The sequence below is a fragment of the Protomyctophum parallelum genome (assembly GCF_964188405.1).
Source record: "Protomyctophum parallelum genome assembly, chromosome: 12".
In the NCBI taxonomy this organism is placed as follows: domain Eukaryota; kingdom Metazoa; phylum Chordata; class Actinopteri; order Myctophiformes; family Myctophidae; genus Protomyctophum; species Protomyctophum parallelum.
Window position 1 is genome coordinate 27,568,568 of NC_139712.1, and position 20,365 is coordinate 27,588,932.

General features: G+C 43.2%; 1 protein-coding gene across 3 annotated transcripts in view; it reads right to left on the minus strand.

Moving 5' to 3' along the window:
• The window catches only part of esyt2b (extended synaptotagmin-like protein 2b), a 51,905-nt gene that overhangs the window by 29,439 nt on the left and 2,101 nt on the right, over positions 1 to 20,365 (minus strand). For all 3 annotated transcript variants that reach the window (XM_083778459.1, XM_083778458.1, XM_083778457.1), the window contains exons 2-7: positions 12,605 to 12,646; positions 11,488 to 11,622; positions 10,690 to 10,766; positions 10,527 to 10,599; positions 6,829 to 6,918; positions 3,046 to 3,101 (exon numbers count right to left, since the gene is read on the minus strand). In XM_083778459.1, the coding sequence (XP_083634585.1) occupies positions 3,046 to 3,101; positions 6,829 to 6,918; positions 10,527 to 10,599; positions 10,690 to 10,766; positions 11,488 to 11,622; positions 12,605 to 12,646 (473 nt within the window). The remainder of the gene's footprint in view (positions 1 to 3,045; positions 3,102 to 6,828; positions 6,919 to 10,526; positions 10,600 to 10,689; positions 10,767 to 11,487; positions 11,623 to 12,604; positions 12,647 to 20,365) is intronic.

The window sequence follows — 20,365 nt, forward strand, 5'->3', positions numbered from 1 at the left end:
GTACGGACTGAGACACAAGGCTTTCTGCCCAGCAGCAACGACAACATGCTATACCATCCCACCACCCACCCCAACGCGCACTCCTCCTTCTCCCCATTATTCTGTCATGAATTACAATCAGTAGTTCCCGATGCCATGTGCAGCAGGGGCAGGCTCGCAGGCTGTAGCCATCCATTGTGCTTTCTAATTAAATGGACCTTTGCTAGGCCCCCCGATGTCTCTTCAGCGGGTTCTATCGTTCGAACAGCTCTAAAAGCTTTGCCATCGTGGGGTCTTGCATGTCCCCTGTGGTTAGGGGCTCACAAACATCTACGATGCTGGAAGGCTAAGCAGGGTTTAAAAGAATGCACAGCTTGTTGATAGTATACAGTATATGCCTGGCAGGGCTCTGCCTGCTGCCCTTCGTTTTGTTTATGTTACTGATGTCCACGTTAAATTAGATGCTGAATCGGTGCCAGAAAAGCCTGGCAGCCGTTTCGTCTTATTTATTATCATGTGCTGTAACTACTTGCATCCCTGATCCCTGTAGCCTTTTGTCTCTCACGCACACTCACACACACACACACACACACACACACACACACACACACACACACACACACACACACACACACACACACACACACACACACACACACACACTGCACGCATGCACGCACATTTCCACATAAAATAAAGGATTGATACAAGGACACAAATATTAAAGGTACAGTTAGGACTACATTCACAAAATCATGGTACTGTATGTCTTCATGATACAAGAAGCACTCAGTCAGTAGTCTCCGCCATATGAGCCACCCCTGAGTGCCTGGATGGTAACCGTAAGGTTGCCAGTTCGAACCCGGGCTCCCCCAGAGTTACTGTCAAAATGTCCTTGAGCAAGACACTGAACCCCTAATTCAGGGGTCCCCAAACTTTTTCCTGCGAGGGCCACATAACTTTTCCCTTCTCTGATGGGGGCCGGGGTCAGTTTGTAACAGAAAAAGTGTGACGATCGCAGGGGGGTGCCTAAACGTAAACATTATTTTTTTTCCAGAAATCCACACATAACCAAATATGAATAACCAGTGCACGTACTGTACATGCAGCACTACAGGGCTGCATAGTGCATGTATTGTACATGCAGCAGTGCCAGGGTTTCCTGCACAATGTTGTTGGCATGGCGCTGCGCCATGCTTGAAATAAATCGCGCCATGCCAAGCTGTTTTTTCTTTTTTGAGGGGCCTAGTGAATCATGGAGTGTGTGTGATATGAAATGTCCAGTACCTCCCCAAGTGCCACCCCAGTGTCTGCCCTGCAGTGTCTGCCCAGTGTCTGCAAAGTGCCTCCCCAGTGTCCCCCTGAGTGCCTCCCCAGTGCCTCCCAGTGCCTCCCCAGTGTCCCCCCGAGTGCCTCCCCAGTGTCTCCCCAGTGTCTCCCCAGTGCCTCCCCAGTGTCTCCCAGTGTCCCCCTGAGTGTCTCCCCAGTGCCTCCCCAGTGTCCCCCCAGTGCCTCCCCAGTGACTCCCCAGTGCCTCCCCAGTGTCTCCCCAGTGCCTCCCCAGTGTCTCCCCAGTGTCTCCCCAGTGCCTCCCCAGTGTCTCCCCAGTGTCTCCCCAGTGCCTCCCAGTGTCCCCCTGAGTGCCTCCCCAGTGCCTCCCTGAGTGCCTCCCCAGTGTCTCCCCAGTGCCTCCCCAGTGCCTCCCAGTGTCCCCCTGAGTGTCTCCCCAGTGTCTCCCCAGTGCCTCCCCAGTGCCTCCAGTGTCTGAGTGCCTCCCCAGTGTCCCCCTGAGTGTCTCCCCAGTGTCTCCCCAGTGCCTCCCAGTGTCCCCCTGAGTGCCTCCCCAGTGTCCCCCCAGTGCCTCCCCAGTGTCTCCCCAGTGCCTCCCCAGTGTCTCCCCAGTGCCTCCCCAGTGTCTCCCCAGTGCCTCCCCAGTGTCTCCCCAGTGCCTCCCCAGTGTCTCCCCAGTGCCTCCCAGTGTCTCCCCAGTGCCTCCCCAGTGCCTCCCCAGTGCCTCCCAGTGTCTCCCCAGTGCCTCCCCAGTGTCTCCCCAGTGCCTCCCCAGTGTCTCCCCAGTGCCTCCCAGTGTCCCCCTGAGTGTCTCTCCAGTGCCTCCAGTGTCCCCCCAGTGCCTCCCCAGTGTCTCCAATAGCAATACAAGAGCAATAATACAAATTAAACTTAATTTATAAATATAATTATTTGCTCTCATCCAGTGCTAATGAAAAAATAAAATAAAATCCTATATTGTGGCTATTAAAAAAAGAAATATATATATATATTATTTTTTTTGCTTGAGGCAGGCGGGCCACATAAAATGACATGGCGGGCCGTAGTTTGGGGACCCCTGCCCTAATTGCTCCCGATGTGCTAGTTGGTGCCTTGCATGGTTTCCGCTGCCATCGGTGTATGAATGAATGTGTGTGTGAATGGGTGAATGTAATGCACAATCTGTGTAAAGCGCCCAAGTTGTTCAAACCCTCTGACAACCAGTCTGTCCTCCTAGGCTACCAAACATAAAAACATTGTCTGCACCTACTGTATAGCCAATAGCTCTGAGATGGTATGTATTATGTATGAGTGGGTTGCGGCATTTAATGGCTTTGGTCATAATGGCTTCCTCTAGGCTAGGGTCAAAGGTGCAGGCTATATCTCTAATACATACACCTCTGGGGACTCTTCATCAACCACAACAACATGGGGCGTATTCGCTGTCGAAGATGTAAAAATGTCTGGGTTATCGCAGAGATGAAACATGGATGGAATATCACTGGAATGTTTGGACATTCTCACCGAGGATGCATGTGTATCCCTTTATATGCATAACAGCCATTCAAGCCATTCATTCATATCATCACATTATGCTGCTTCAGTGCTTTCCCTTTCGGGGATAATAAAATATGTCTCATCTCATCTCAAGATGTGTGACTGTGTTTCAATTATCTGTTCTGTGGTGTATGATGTATTTGTATTTATGCTGGGGGGGGAAGGTGTGGGGAAACGAAATGTTTTGTTCTTTAAAAAGTTAAAAACCAAAAAAAATATATATATATAAAAACAACTTACTTGAGCCCAGGAATGTCTAGTATATTGGTGAGGCCAGTCCAGCTGATGTCCAGAAGCTACAGTAAAAGGGAAACAAGCAAGAATTAAGACACACCTGTGAGAAATGCTACACTGGATAATTAATACGTTGTCTCTGCAGTCTTTTCATCACCTTAATGCACACAGTCTGCTAAAGTGGAAAACCAAATTACTTATAATTGATTCCAAGAGTACATTTAGATGTATGTGGCCCATGTGCTACATCTTCCATTCAATATGGTATCCAGGCAACACATGCCTTAAAGCACAGCAAACAAAGGAACTCTAATAAAAAGGTGGGTGATGCAAACAGCAGCAAAATGGAGAACTTCATCCCAAATTACTTTTATTTATTTAGATAAATGTAAAATATCAAACTTCAAAAGCATAAACATTGAGATGATTTGTTATTAGGTTTAAAATATTTTATTTTATTTTAAGTTTAGATCAAATTCATTATTATGTTCAATTTTACTTGCTTTATTGTGCATGTGTGGACTGTGGGCACATGCATGCATGCATGCATGCACATACACACACATTTAGTTTGTAAGCACATTTAAGCACTCTTAACCCTCAATACTTGTGAGCTTGTAGATCTGATATATAAACATATCATGATATAAAAAAAATCCTATCACATGCTTTAGTAACTCTGAGGGCCCCCTAGGGGTCCTGGACCCCCTGTTGAAGACCAATGCTCTCTAGACAATGCTTATTCACATTCTATCTGACATGTTTCACATGTAGGCTATCCCAAAAGCGAGAAGCACACGTGCTCCGCTAAAAATACACTCCTGGTCTATTTGCGTGCTGCTCTTGGAAAGCAGCCAAAAAAACCCATTACTTAGTGAAGACATAATTTTGGAAAGCAGCCAAAAAACCCCATTACTTAGTGAAGACATAATTCTTTCATTGACTTAAGCTTGATAAAACTCATCCATATTATTCCAATCAAGGCCCAGTCACTAAACAACGTTCTGTGTCCGGCCAATGAATCCAGCAATGAGTAATACTGCATACGCCCGAGGGATCATTTGGATACGAGAGAGAGTGTAGAACTCCACTCTGAGTTAAATTAATTGGGCCAAAGTGGAACATGGATGGGGGTGGGAGGCAAGAAGAATGCATCAAAGACAAGAGAGACGTGAGAAGAAAAACGGCAGAGAGCTCTGCCGTTGCTGACAGATCAGCCTCTCAGTGAGTGTTCTACTACTCCGCAGAGGGAATTAACCTCTTTTTCTCCCTTCTCTTTCTCACCCTTAGCAACTTGCACTGCAGCAGATGTGTCTGGTGCTGCAGGGGAGAGTGCAGCAGCGCACAGCTAGTAAAGACGTGCACGTGTGTGTGTGTGTGTGTGTGTGTGCGTGCGTGCGTGTGTGTGTGTGTGTGTGTGTGTGTGTGTGTGTGCACATCTACAACGTGTGCGTATACTACTGCTATAGAGAATCAAGAGCTCTAGCAACTTGAATGTGCATCATGGTGGTGTTAATTGACTTGACCATGGATGCTGCACGTGTGCCATCCAATCTGCTGATACTGGTGCTGTTCAATCGCCTCATTTACCGTAAATGTTTGTATTCCTGCAGTACATGAATGAATGAATGTCGCGACATAATGACCAAACATGCCCAAATAAAACCGAAGGAGATTGATGTTACTGAGCGGCATCACTAGTCTACGATCTGCTTGATATCAGTCAAAATCAAATCATGCCGGTGGATTTCTAATAAAAGTCCTGCTGCTAAAGTGACATTATTTACACTGCTGCACCGCATTGCATCAGCCGTGGTGTCAGCTAGGTCACGTGATCAGAAGTGTGCATATCGCTTATGGTCTGGGAATGTTTCTCTTTAAGTTGGCACTCTGGATTGCACCTTCTCTGGCAGTACTGTAAGGCTGGGAGGAATGACAGGGAGAGATGGATGGAGCATCACCTCACACTCACCCAGCGGATGAGGACGATTACGCTTCATTCGAAAGTAATGATTTTTTCTGGTTGTGAATGTTCCTGCCTATAGTACTTGACTCTTAAGAGGAACTCATTGTCCTGATGTCCTCCCCTCCGTTTATCCTTTAGGACGAATATCATGAACCAGGAAGACTGAGATACAAACATATATTAGTAAAGACAAACATTTTTATGAAGAAACCCACCGGACAGGATTGATGTGCTGTATGACATCATCTTGTCATACAGCAATATCTATGCTTGTGTGCATGCATGTAGGCCTGTCACTATTACAAAATTCAAGTTGACCATGTCGTACAAATAATTGCGATTAACGATTTAATTGTGTTTTTGGGCCTTCAACAATGGAACATATGAATAAAAGTTTGCCTTTTAGGCTTCGTAATCAAAAAAAATGCACAGGGCAGATATGACAAATAACTTAACTTAACATATTTAATAATTGTATAGTTTTAAAAATAGCAAAAACAGCTGATCTACAAGCTTACAACGCGTCACAAAGTGCTCTTTGGTCTCTCAGATATGTCTATTAAGTTTGGGTCCAGCGAAGTGCCTGGGGCACACATATCCACTAAAGTAGGGCTAGCGTTTATCTGTAGCTATTTGAGGCGGTAGTGTGTGTAATGTTGTACACAGTAGTTCCACTGAGAAGGCCTATTTTACAGAGCACGGAGCGGCAGTGACTCTGTGCTGGGGGGAAGAAGAGGACACTGATGTCAAAAGTCTTATTTGCAAGCAACTGGCCTGGCGAATCTTGATGTTTTATCCCCCCCTTGTCGTACGTTTGGGAATGCTGGGAATGTCAAGAGTAGGGCTTCACAGTATATAAGAAAAGAACAGTACACCTTGAATAAGGTTGTGGTATTGCTGCCATTGAGCTTAAAGTGTAATATTAAGCACAATGTTTCACCCAAAATGTGTCAACACACTAGTAAACAAATGAGATGAATCCTGCCCTTTTCCTGCACAGAACAATGGAGCTACAGTAATTGCCTAGAAAAGCACCGCTGTGATGTTTAAAACACGTATTGACTCAAAAATTTCTTCTACATCCCGTGTGTGAACAATTTCATTTCCATTGTGTACTATTTCAGACAGTGTAGAGGCATGTCTTCCAGCTCCTTGCCGTCATTACTTCTTCGACGACTGTCACGCCGTCACAGAGTTTTATTAAAGGACCTATAAAATAAAATTCTACTTTTTCAATTTATTTTGTGTTTTTGGGTCTCCCATATGTGTTTTCTATCCCCACAAATAACCAATTTTGAACAATCAGGCTTTCATATCATATGGGTGTTTTAATGGAAATTGCTCTCAGGAACAGCTCAACTGATTTTGGCCTCATCGTGATGTCATCAATGTCACCCTACTTATATAATTCCTCCTCTTCTTCAGTCTTCAGTTCCAAATTTGCATTTCCACTTTGTTTACAATGTCCACCATTGTTGATTTTCCAAGCTGGCATGGAATGGAAACAAGCCAGGGTTTATCTAGCATCAGTATTATAATGACTCAAATATTAAATAATCTGCATATCAGCACCCCACCACCCCAACCACCAAGTTTGAGGGACATAGACAATATGATATTAAATATTAAAAGCAGTTTTAAAATACATGTTATTTGCGCTTTAAAGCACCTCTGAATGATTTCAGGTTCTGCCGCAAGCAGCACATCACAAATTCACATTCTAAATTTCCCTGCAGTATCACAGAAACGTAGGCCTGAGCAGCGTGCACGATCGATGTCATGAGTCGATAAGCAGCTTCTACAGTAGACACGGACAGACTCACCGGTTTCTTGAGGAAGAACATGGACAGGGCTCCTACAAGGGGCATGTCACCTAGCAACGGCTCCATCACCACCCTCAACACTCCGTGGAGCTGTGGAAACACAACAGGGACACATGATGCCAAAGTAAAAAAAAACATACGCACACACGCTGTCGCCCCCACACAATTTAAAGACAGCGTTCAGTATCTGGTAACTCACACCACGAAGGCCCTTGACCCACCTAATAAGCTGTTCTCGTAATGTCACAGAGCGAGATGGAACATTCCTCGCTGGTGTTTCTGCTGGCTGCATGGCGCACATGACGGAGCTGGTAACATTATACACTGTACAATCCCCCCGTACCCCCTCTGTGCCGTGACCCGTAAGGGTCCGTTTTGTTACATCTGTACACTCTCCAATAGGGTCGGGATCCATTCGAATTTTAACGATTCCTGGTTCCTTAACGGGAGGTTCCCAATTACTATATATGTTTTTTTAAATTGATATCATGTTGGCCTTCATTTAAAATGAAGTTGCTTCACCTACTGCAATTAACGAGTGACACCCGCCAGGATTATTCAACCTGATGCCTTCTCCTCTCTGTTCAACAACACACAACCATTGCACTCCGCACAAAGCCACCGCCGCTTTCAAAATGGTATTGAAGCACTTCCCAATTAATTCTTACAAAAATATCGGGTGAGCTGCGCCAGCTATATGGGTACTTTGAACTGTCTCCAGGCTGGCAAGGACCAGAGGCTGATGTATTATCAGTTTACAGAATAGCAAGCTGCAGGAGAAATGTCGTCTGCTAGTGGTTTCATAATGGGAGCCGTGTGTCAGGGACAGGTCCAACATCACTTAGGCCCTCATTTATCAACTCGGCGTACACCAAAATATGGGTGCACACCGAAATTACGGGCGGGCAGCAAGACAAGCGTGGGGAAACTTTTATATTGGCTCGATCAACCATGGTTTACCATACATTGTGTGGTCGTATTGCAGTTGTTCATGTCGCAAAAACGAGAGCAAGGCTTGATTTCATAGGGCGTGCCAGATTGATTTCAGCCGTCACATTTATCACGGCTAGGAATTAAATTAAGGAAGGATCAGCTGTTTGCGATCACTTTATAAATGCCGTGGCAACGTGGGTGTACTACGAAACCTACACTCGAATTTGGGGCAGATTTGACACTCAAATGATAAATGAGGGCCTTGGAGAGGGTCTCCAAGGAGGTGCATGCATTGAGTATATCCTGTAACGGCCAACTTTGTTCAGCTGTGATACAGTCAAGAAGGGGCCAGGGCATACAAACAGGCTCGCACAAACACTCACACATCTACAGTACGCACACATCTACAGCACACACACATCCACAGCACACACATATCCATAGCACACACACAACATCTATAGCCCTTTGCTTTTATGACATATCCAAGACCATTAGGGTTGATTGATTGATTGATTTTATTTGGTGACATAAAAAAGAGCACAAGAGCACTTTCCGACACAAAGTCGATGTATCACCGAGGATGAAAGCTCAATATTATTTCCACTGTGGTATTCCAGGGTCTTCGAGAAGATGATTAACATGTATTTTATTGATAGTTTGACCAATTCAAATACCCCTCGTTAATCTTATCTTATCTATTACGCATGATTTAGCTGGGCACTGTGTCACGCACTGGAACTATCCGATCTACAAGATCACAAAGTGTCGTGCTGCAATGTGTTGTGAGCTTGTAGGTCTACTATTTTCGGTGCATGACAAGTATAAATGTTTTTTTAGAGAAAAGCAAAGAGTTAGCCATGAGAAAGAATCCATGGCAGTGGTTCTCAGACCTTTTGTCTCAGGTCAGCCCCGTGAATAACTTTTTCATCCCCGGCACTACTGAATAGTGAAATAATGAATACAGTACCTTAGATTTATGTTATATTATGCTACATGAATATGCACGCGTCCGCCTCGTAGAGGGCAGACGGCTGGGTGAGTGCTGGCCGTTAGCGTTGGGGGTCAGCTCAACATCGAATTAATTATGTACTGGTAGACAAAACAGGAAAGGGCGCATGCCGCACACCAGTGTTGGTGAGGTGCTGGCCTAAGGCAGTAAATAAGTAAAAATGAGAAAAAGGCAGCACACACGTATGCTGTATAGTGTATATGTATTATTATCCAATGTTTCAAGTGATTGGGAAGCCAATGAATTCTGTACTGGCCATATAAGGAGCATGTCTTGAGTGTACAGGGTTTGATGAGGTCAGATCAACATATGGAATGTCAGAACAGTAGCGGGGACATTCTCTTGAGTGTACAGGGTTTGATGAAGGCCAGGCCTTAATTTTCGGGCCTGTTGATAACTCTAGTTTTCACCTGCTGCCGGGCGCGGCTGCACTAATAACTTCCGTCTAGTTTGAATGGACAGGTATCAGTCAAAAGGGAGACATCGAAGAGGAAGGATGGATGGGGAAGGATCAACATATGTGTGCTGGCACTCCATATGGGCTTCCATATGGGCTTAACCCATTTTGGGGCGGGAACCCCATTCGGTGTTAGCATTATGTTACGCTTTAGCTATTTATCACTGCTAGCTTTAGCTATTGATTGCGTGACATGAAATGGGTAATGGATGGTGGTTTTATGATTATGATGTTATTTAGCACAAACAGCAAAATCCGGTAAACCACTGTTGTAAGGAGCAGCTGTGGGAGTGCAGTGGAGCAGTTGCGGGAGTGCAGTGACATTCTGTGATTATTTAATAATAATAATAATTTGCCATAATTTTCGGGCATTTTCGGCCAAATACAACGAGACTGGGCGTTGGGGCCGTCAGAGGGTGAAGAGATTTGGTGTAGATATTATTATTATTTATTTATTTTTGTTTAACGCAAGTACAGTGCAACTCAATTCCAAAATGCAATCAAAGTATTCTGTGGCACCCTTGGACTTGTGCCATGCCACCCACTTTGAGATGCTCTCTGGAATATATAAATTACAAAAAGAATCTGTGCTACTGACACACACACACACACACACACACACACACACACACACACACACACACACACACACACACACACACACACACACACACACACACACACACACACACACACACACACACACACCAGCCCCAGCCCACAACAGCCCTGCCAATCTGGCTCAGCCCTATTGGCAAATAATACTCTCCACCCACACACACACACACACACGCACACACACACACACACACACCCTCACACACACACACACACACACACACACACACACACACACACACACACACACACACACACACACACACACACACACACACACACACACACACACACACACACACACACACACACACACACACACACACACACACACACTTATTACGGCAGCCTTATCAGCAAGAGCCCCAGACATTCCTAGTCAGTCTCTCTCACTCTCATGCATCGTCATACTGATATAAAGCAGGAGTGCTACAGCACAGTCAGTAGAATTGCACCGTAAAAATTAAAAACCTCAAGGCCACAATTTTACACTCAGAGTCAGAACGCTGCTAAAAAACAACCTGGCTGGATCTTCCGAGTGGGCTTTTCAGACCGCACAAAATGTTTGAATATTTCCTTATTTTATTATTTTGAAGAATTATCTCATGTCATGTCAGTTATCCCACAACAACGTGTCACAAATCACAATGTAGTACATTAATAGTGAAACGTGCTTACCTGGATGCTCTTAATTCCAGCTTTACAGTAGTATCTTTTGATGTCCACATCGATTTCAGTGTTCCCAACAAAACTGGGGGGGAAATAAAACATTTAAGATGAAATAAATATACATATAAATAATTTAAACGGATGTGGTCTATAACAGGACTGGCTGGATCACCTGATCTGTAGGTCCATGATGATCTGCCGCTTGTCAACGTTTTCGGTGTAAACCTTGACCCCATTGATCCTAAGGGGCTGTAACAGAAGAAACAGTGTAGTAGACTAATGGTTTTCAACCAGTGGTCCGGGGTTCCTAAATGATGGAGATTTGGTAACAAAATGGACCCTTATAGATATTTAGCTTAACTCTTTAGAATGTAAAATGTAATCAAATGGACCCGGTTTTGTTTTACTCTCTCAAGAGTAAAATTATTGTTAAACAACTTATACTTAATTTACAGGAAGTCTACACAATTAGAGATGTGGAACAATTGTTATTTTGATCAACGTTTGCCTGTTATCTCTCCTATTGCACCACATCAATACAGCATGGAATTGTGGACAAGATCTTATCCAACGACAACAAAATATTTGTTTGTTTTGGGTCTGAGAGGCTACATCTTATCAAATGGTGGTCCATGGCTCAAATGCCCAATAAAGAATGGACCTTGATATGAAAAAGGTTGAAAACCACTGTAGTAGACCATCAGTAACAAAGGAAACAGTCATGACCACAACATCACTGTAGTCCAAACTCCACGTGGTTGGCATGCTCTCGACCTCTTTGGTGACCCCACAACATGGAAACTATTTGAGACACGCAAGCACACGCACGAACGCACGAACGCACGAACGCACAAGCTGTCCCAACAACACCTGCTTCTGGAAGTCTGTTTTATCACCTGTTTTAGAGCTACACTTAACAACGCTGAGCTCCTTAAAGCACCACAGGGACACTGTTAGGAGAGACACTCACTTTGTCTCCCATGTCAATCTTGCTGAAGCAGAAGGTACTGAGGTGGGCGTTGGACGCCTTCACCGCTGGCTCGATGGTGTCATGGAACAGCTTCTCTATGAACTGGCAGATGTACGGCCACATCTGTCTCACCGTCTGAGAGGAGAGGAGAGGAGAGGAGAGGAGAGGAGAGGAGAGGAGAGGAGAGGAGAGGAGAGGAGAGGAGAGGAGAGGAGAGGAGAGGAGAGGAGAGGAGAGGAGAGGGCTGTCAGTGCTGAGTTTGCTGACATCGACTCATCTGGCACAATGGCACGGTTTTCGAACCATTGAATCAAGTTCACAGGCAGCTTGTCTTCCACGGGCATCTTTCATGTCCTCCTTTCCTGACAGAATCACAGCCTCTCCCCCTAAATCTTTCCTTATCATAAATTATTATTAAAAAAATAAAGAAATCCCTTCCATCTCTCTCCTCAGCTCATGTAACGGTAATTTTTTCTCCTCCTACAGAGTGAAATCCTGAGTGTTAACTTAACTCTGGTTATAGATGTACAGCACCACTTCTCCATCGTATTGTTGTAGGCCAGGGTATCAGTTGCAAAAAAATTGTCCAGGGCACCATATAGCTGTGGCCCTCGCATTCAATTTTATAATCTTGTTGGTGATTTGAAGGGAATTTAAACTAGACTACCGGTAATCGTTAGTGAGCTGGGAGTGACGGTATGATTGATGACTCAGATAACTGTCACTCCCTACTACCTCCTCGGCTACAACCTAAACACTGCCTTTCTTAAGCCATTCTTTCTTACCCCTACACTTAACACCAGTTAAATAAGACCAATACATTATATTAAATCTAGTCATTCAAGAAATATTTCAGTCAAATGCATCTAGCTGCAAGTCCCACCAATTAAATGTTAGTGCTGCAAGGGAAACAACTGGCTAGCTTGTGGCAGTGTGTGTACTAATGAATATTAAAAAAATCTGGAAGACTTTTAATGTGATGTACAGTATGTGTACAGTGCAGTGAGTGCAGCACACTGATAGAGAGTAGTGACAGGATCCTCAATGCAGTGTCAAAGGAGCACTGCAGTCCCCTGCCTGACACACAGAAAGAAATTATTACTATTTTATAGTTTACCTTGTTGAGCCACTCCACTCTTTCCACATCTGGGAACTGTACCTGCAATAGAACAGACAGAACAGATCAGCTCTAGTGTGCAGGTTTTAATTATGCCTACAAGCACAGTCAATCGCGTGTTGTGAATTTGTACATTTCACACAGTTAAATGAACACTGAGGAATTTACGCCGTATACATAGGCCTGTCACAAGGGGTGGCAGCAATACTTCGATCCTGGGCTCCCCTAGAGCTAGTGTCGAAGTGTCCTTGAGCAAGACGCTGAACCCCTAATTGCTTCCGATGAGCATGTTGGTGCCTTAATGGTTTCCTCCCTCTGCCATCGGTGTGTGAATGTAAAGCGCTTAGGATAAAGACTTAGGAAGCCTAAAAGCCAAATAGAAATGTAATTTGTATTCATGTTTTATAATGTTCAATGACAGAAACACAATTAAACCATTCCTGAATAAAGTGCCTGGTGCTGGGAGTCTGGTGCAACGCACAGGGCCTGACCTGGTGAGAGTAGGAGTGGACCTGGTGAGACGTAGGAGGGGCCCGGACAGGAGTCAACCCACAGAGCCTAGTCCTTCCACACGCCAGAATGGTACTTCCCAGTCCCGGCAGTGTAGTTCAGGAGGAACGGATTGTGTGGCCCTAGTTTTTCCCTAATGGGACTGATCGAGGGTAGCTACTGGGACGTAAGTCGGGACTTGATCACCCCGGCTGGGTCACCTGAGTGAGGGGTATGACGTTGGGAGACCCGAAACCCCGATGACCTTGGGATACATCACTGAGGATACGTCCCAAGTGCATCCATGTATGTATGTATTTTGTTTTAGTTTTAGAGCGACAATTAATCGTCAATTAAAATGTCATAATCGTGACAGCAACAGTACATGACGTGTACAACTTTATTTTTTACATTTCATGTCCAGTATTCAGAAATCCTGCAGCCTCAACAAGACAAAACAAGACGGTGTCTAACAATATCATGCGTGCTTCCCAGTGGATCTCTGATGTCAGATGTGAATACATAAAAATGTGAAAAGCAACAAAGTCTTATGCACACCTGCATGCTCTGAGGCGGGTGCGTAGGCAGGGCTCAATGTATTCAGGAAAATGCACATAAAGTGCACAAAGACCCGCACACCGTCTGCACTTGCAAAACTAACTTTATTGGCAACGTTTCGGTCAAAGACCTTCTTCAGGCACAAAATGTGAAAGAAAAAAGAACAAAAACATATTTACAAATATTATATTTTAAAAGAATCATGCATTCCCCTCCTCTGCCTACTGGTAGCATGAACAAGAAATTTGGCACTGATCTGTCCCAGCAGGTTACAAGGATAATATACGCAGACAGATAGACAGGGCTCGTCTAGGTGCGATAAAAAAAGAACATTTTTCATCCAATACCAATTAGTTAAAGTCCTTTTCTGAAGAGAAGAAACAAGTACTTCCAAAACCCAAGAGAACCCTCCGTTTTGTGTCACAGATCAATATCATGACTAGATAGATAGCTGCTGAATCAATCTGAGAAATAGCTGCTTGCCTGAGTGATATAAAGGGTTTAAATATACCGAAACAATAACAGGCCAAAAAAGGATTTCACACAGTAAAACGGTTCCACGGTTGTCAAACTTTGTTCCTGCATTTATGTATATTATTTTACCCTGTTAAGGAATAGGATGCATATAATTGACTGTTGACTGTTGAGCCTGTTGTATACTAACATTGCAAGATATGAATATGGTACACATTTCAAAGGTCTAGGCATTCAAGGAAGTAAAGTCTAAATAAATAAAACAAATGTCATGACTAATTGCACCAGGTCTACGCTGTGGTTTTCCTGAATAGAAGTCTAACAGACTACGGTAAAGCAAGTAAAGCAAGTATCACAGGCTTTAGAGGTTTTGCATTAGCAATTAAGCAGGGAAGAGCGCAGGCATATATAGAGTAACACTGACAATCACGCACACACGCTGGCGCACACATGCACGCACGCACACGGCACGCACACAAAGATAAGGAATTCCTCAGACACACAATCTTTCTAAAAGGAGAGTCAGTGTTTTCCTAACCTAACTAACCCAAACTAATGGCTCTCCATAGTAAATGTGGGGAGACAGCGTTTTCTGCAGCAGCTCCGGGGGACACCACCAGCCCTCATGTGGGCAGAATAAGTGCTGAACCAGCACTATGGCAAAGAAAGACGAATAGAGAAGCGGATAGAGGGAAGACAGTAAAGTAAGGAGGGCTGTAGCCTAAAACCTCAAGAGAGTGTGACAGATTGAGGCCTTGTGCTTCTATACAAGGTGAAAGTGGCTGTTATGTAATCGTGAGGAGGATGCTATGCACACGAGAAAAAAAGTCCTTGTGTTCCCAAAAAGGCAAAGCTCCAAGATAACTGAAGAGGGGAACCACTGCACAATCCTAACAAATAAAGAACATTTAATATTAGTGATGCACCGAATATTCGGCCGCAGAAAATATTCGGCAGAAAATGGCTAAATATGCATTTTCGGCCTATTCGGTTTCGGCCCAAATAGGCAGAAAATATATCACCGAATAGTGTATGCAATTAATGCATTCAAAGAGCTGAATAAATGTTTTATGGATCCATAACAGTGATTATTATTTAAGTTAAGTTTTGCCATAACCATAACATAACATTTGTAGAATCAAACTCAGGTTAATGGGTTAAGTGAGGATACTAAAACAGCGATATTCAGTTACACTTCATACCAATGATACTGTGCGGGTGTAGGTATGTTAAGTGATAACCACTTTCAACATGGCATTATAGGCAAAAGCTTTCTAAATCTTTCACATTTTCCAAACATCTATAAGATTGTAGGTCAACATTTTTTTCTATTTGTTGTACAACAAAGTATTTATAGTGCTTAAGTGGCATTCTGGACTAGACCTGTATGGCTGGAAACATTGTGGTTGCAAGGACTGACCTTCTGACCTTTCAGATACAGGACTGTGTCACAGTCATTGCCTGGTGATTGAGAGATTATTTATTCTGTACTTACTCTGTATAAACATACTATTTTAACTAGTGATGCCCTGAATATTCAGCCGCAGAAAATGTTCGGTTTCGGCCCGAATAGGCAGAAAGTATATCACTGAATAGTGTATGCAATTAATGCATTCAAAAGAGCTGAATAAATGTTTTATGGACCCATAATAGTGATTATTATTTAGGTTAAGTTTTGCCATAACCATTTATTTTGCCATAAATCAGGTAGCTTTAAGGTACGGCCATGACAGCAATGGTAGGAAAAAAGATGTATAATATTAATCATATTCGGATATTCGGCCAACTGTTTCCTATATTCGGTATTCGGTTTCGGCCAAGAATTTCAATTTCGGTGCATCCCTATTTAATATACCTTCAATATATCGTCTCTCTCGGGGTGAAACAGTTACTTTCCCGGATTCAAATTCAAAAATATAAAAAGTTGCAGAATCACAAGCTCCTTTTTCTTATACTTTTGTGTGACACTGAGCGAGTGATCAAGTAAGCCAATTCATTTAGGAAAAAACGAAAAGTTAAAACATAGATAAGAGGTTTCTGCCCCACAGCGTTTTCTAGGCTCGCAAATAACACACAAAACAAGGTTTTTGTTTTGTGTGTTATGTTTTTTTTTTGTGGCTTTCACCTTTATTTTATATTTTTTATGGCGAGACAGACAGTAGGCTGACAGGAAATGGGGAGAGAGATGGTGACATGCAGTAAAGGCCGTCGGGATCAGGAGTCGAACCCCCTGCACACTGCCAGACTGGATTACCAGCAAAGGTGCCTGGACTGCTGAGCCATGGCCCAGGCCAAAACAAGGTTAAATAAACATTGCAGGCAACACGCTTCGAGTCACAAACCCTTCCTCGGGCAGCAATGGAATTGTCAGGAACTCAAAGTGATTATCCGCACTGTTAAACCACACTGACTTGGGCTCATTCAGACAAAGCAGGTGCAGTCACAATGAATGGATCAATCACTCATTCAACTAGACATGTTACTATTGTGAATGAAGTTAATTACTTCTCAGTGCTGCCCAGTCTCAGATGGTGTGAATCGGGAAAGCCGTTTGTTATTACACATAAAATCATAAAGCTGTGCCAATTTATTGCACTAAAATGTACTTTCATTCTTGGTTACCATAACAAATTGGTCTGAATTTACCTGTTTTGTGATTGTGTGTGTGTGTGTGTGTGTGTGTGTGTGTGTGTGTGTGTGTGTGTGTGTGTGTGTGTGTGTGTGTGCATGCGTGCGTGCGTGCGTGCGTGCGTGCGTGCGTGCGTGCGTGCGTGCGTGCGTGCGTGTGTGTGTGTGTGTGTGTGTGAGTTATTGCTTTTTTTTCTTCAAATAAACTCAAAAGCATATGGTCAATATGTGAAAGGTAAGAACATGATAATCTCCCCTTAAAACCTGAAGAATCACATTCCTGACCTGAACACAGAAGACATGTGATCTCAGTGCCAGTTATTTCTGTATAATTCAATGGAAGGGTTTTGCATGACCGTTACTTATCAGCTCCGTTATGTCTGCACTTACAGTGAAGGTCGTGTTTCTCAAACAATAGATATGCCTGCTTGTTTATGTCTGCAACTGTGGTGTCTCACAGGACCTGTAGTACATACAGACAGTACAGGCACAGACTATTAATTGTGGACTATAGGTAGCTACAGCTACAGCACCATGTGGTAAATGACTCAGCCAGACAGGGAAATCAACTGGAACCTGGAAATAAAACGTCTGGGTTTCCGAGGCTAACTGGAACCAAGAATACAGTTTAGTAATACGAGAAGCTGGGTTCTAACTTCAGGATTTTGGTCACTCAGCCGGAATGGCCTGCAAAATCAATGCCAACTTTATCACCGCCTAAATCTTGATGGCGGGGAAAAAGAACTGACACCAGATCAAGTTTAAATCTATAAATGGTCTGCCTTTAATCTTCATAAAACTATCCACTCGTACAGTATTTACTCAGCCTTAACATTATTAAGGATCAGTCCTAATATATTACTCACTCTCTCCGTCTCGCTGTCAGATATTGCCAAATACGGCGGTTGTACCATTTAGTTGATACATTTTTCCTTCTCCACAACACAAGACTAGAGCCAGAGCAATGCCAGCTTTCTGGGCCCAATGCAGGGGCCATCAATATGTCCGTACACGGACAAATGTGTCCGTGGCAAAGAATTGTCTTTTAGAGACATGGCCAAAGCATTTCCGGGGGTCCCCAGCCAAAAACGTTGAGAACCTCTAGGGCTCCATTTTCGTCACCGCTAAACCCCTTATCCCTAAACTTCTTTGCCTTTTTTTACTATTTTGAAAAACATTTTTGAATAGTTCAACTAACCAATCTAATTGACACGTTGTGAGCTTATAGACTAGCCATTTTAACTATTCAAGAATGTTTTTCAAAATAGTAAAAAGGCAAAGAAGTTTAGGGATAAGGGGTTTAGCGGTGACGAAAATGGAGCCCCTAGTCTACTGTAACAGTTAGACCAGATTCAGGTGCACAGTTGATCCTTACTTAGCATCCCAGATAATGCATACAATTAGGGATGTCCCGATCATGTTTTTTTGCTTCTGATCTGATTCCGATCATTTGATTTTGAGTATCTGCCGCCCGTTACCGATTTTTCCCGATTCAATATTTATATTTTTATATAAGACCTATGCCATATCACGATATGGATATAATATTAATACTACGGATGTCCCGGTCACGTTTTTGTGCTCCCGATCCTATTCTGATCATTTGGAAATGACGCGATCGGCCCCGATTTCCGATCACCTGATCGAATCGGGACAACCCTAACTTAGTATAGCCTTTTATACATTATCTGGTATGCTTTCTCCTCTCTTTTAACAGCCACCACAACAAACACAGCCAGTCTCAGTCTGGTGACAGCAGAATCTGATTTTCTCACTGTGTTTCAGGAACAACCATAAATAAGTCATCAGAGATCATCATCACAGGGTCGGTCCGTGTGCGGACTGGACGCTGGTGAGAGGTGATGTCACCCAGTGAGATATTAATGGTCTGTGGCTGACGGCGACTCGCACTCCCTCTGGAGAGGACAGAAGCTTTCAGATAGTTAACCCATTGCCGGGATAGCATCCGTGTCACTTTAGATTCTAACTCTGCTAGTGCTAACCATTATATACTTTGGCTATTCGAAGAATAGCAGTTATACAAGCTAACAGGGCGTCACTTGGTGCCGCACTGCGAGCTTGTAGATCTGCTATTTTTTGAAAAATCGTGAAAATGTGTGCAAAACTTTCAATATATAATTTTTTTAAAGCAAAGAATTTTAAGTCATATCTTTGCTTCTGGGTGTCCCTGGAAGAAAATATTTTGAGATGGGGGTCAGCGGACACATAAATATAATTTTGGGGGTCCTTGACATGAAAAGGTTTTGAGCACAGACAGTGATATAGCATATCGTTTTTCAGAAAACTGTTAGAACTTAGATGACATTTGTAGAATCTGCCTCAGGTCTTAATGGGTTAAGTACTGCCGGACTTGATGATGTCGCTACAACCATGTCAGCTCTGTCCATCTGGGTTTGGGCCTGCATTTTGTCACAGAAGATGCCTAAGAATGAATCAACCAGATGAGCCTTGGGAAGTGGGAACTGCTGAATGTGAAGAAAACAAGGATTGGTTTGTGCACAAAGTTTAATAGTATGTTTATTCATTGTATGTTCATTTAGCCTGCTGTTTTGTCATAAAACAGTTTGCAATTTAGATGATAAGACATCAGTGTTGCTCTTAAGTGGGTATAATTTCTAATTGGTGACACAATCCCACTGCTTATAGCCAGGAAGCAGTCAACAATATTGCTAAGGGACTCCGCCTGTCTTTGTGGTGTTTCTTGTAAAGCCTTTCAGGAGACAGAAACCAATACAAGAGTGTTGGGGCATATAATTGCGAGGCAATTACATTGGGGGATTAAAAACTGAGCTGCTATTGTTTTACACTGTGTTTTCTCCACATTAACAGAATGACATCTCATTTACTTTGACAGTGAAATGTAAATAGACCACAACGATGCATCAGCTAGGAGCAAGCGAATAGCGGATACAAGAAGACTGGGTACCTCAATAGTGTCTAAAAAAAGGGACAAATAATAAAATATTTTAAAAATGGTCTGAAGTAATGTAAAGTATTAGGGCCGGGACTAATTGCGATTAATTACGATTAATTAACTACAGAAAAATTAATGCATTAAAAAAATTAACGCATTTTAATCGCACTATTTTTTTCACCGCGGAACGTTGTCACTGGACAGCTTTCAAACGGACCTGCGCACCAAGTGTCCGTGTCCTCTTCAGACAATAACACCACCAGAAACCGCAGACAGTTCACCAGACTGGGGGAAGCCGCTGAGATCACTTTGCTTGTCCCCGTGGATTGGAAATAGGATTTAAAAGGCTATCCGATGGTAGCGTGGATTACAGCACAGTTGTGTGCAAATATTCAATAAAGAATTATTACCCCTATTACTACAAAAACAATGTTTTATTGCTTAAACTTATGTATTCACTATTCATTGATTCACTAGTATACCAAAATCCATTTGAAAAAATTGCTTTCTCACTGTTCTTGGGTCAAATAATGATATGCGATTAAAATGCGATTAATCTAGATTAATTAATCGCAAAGCCTCTGATTAATTAAAAAAAAAAAAAATCGAGTCCCAGCTCTATAAAGTATACATGATGTGAACATGCATGGTATTGGCAAGTAGTCACATGTTGCAAG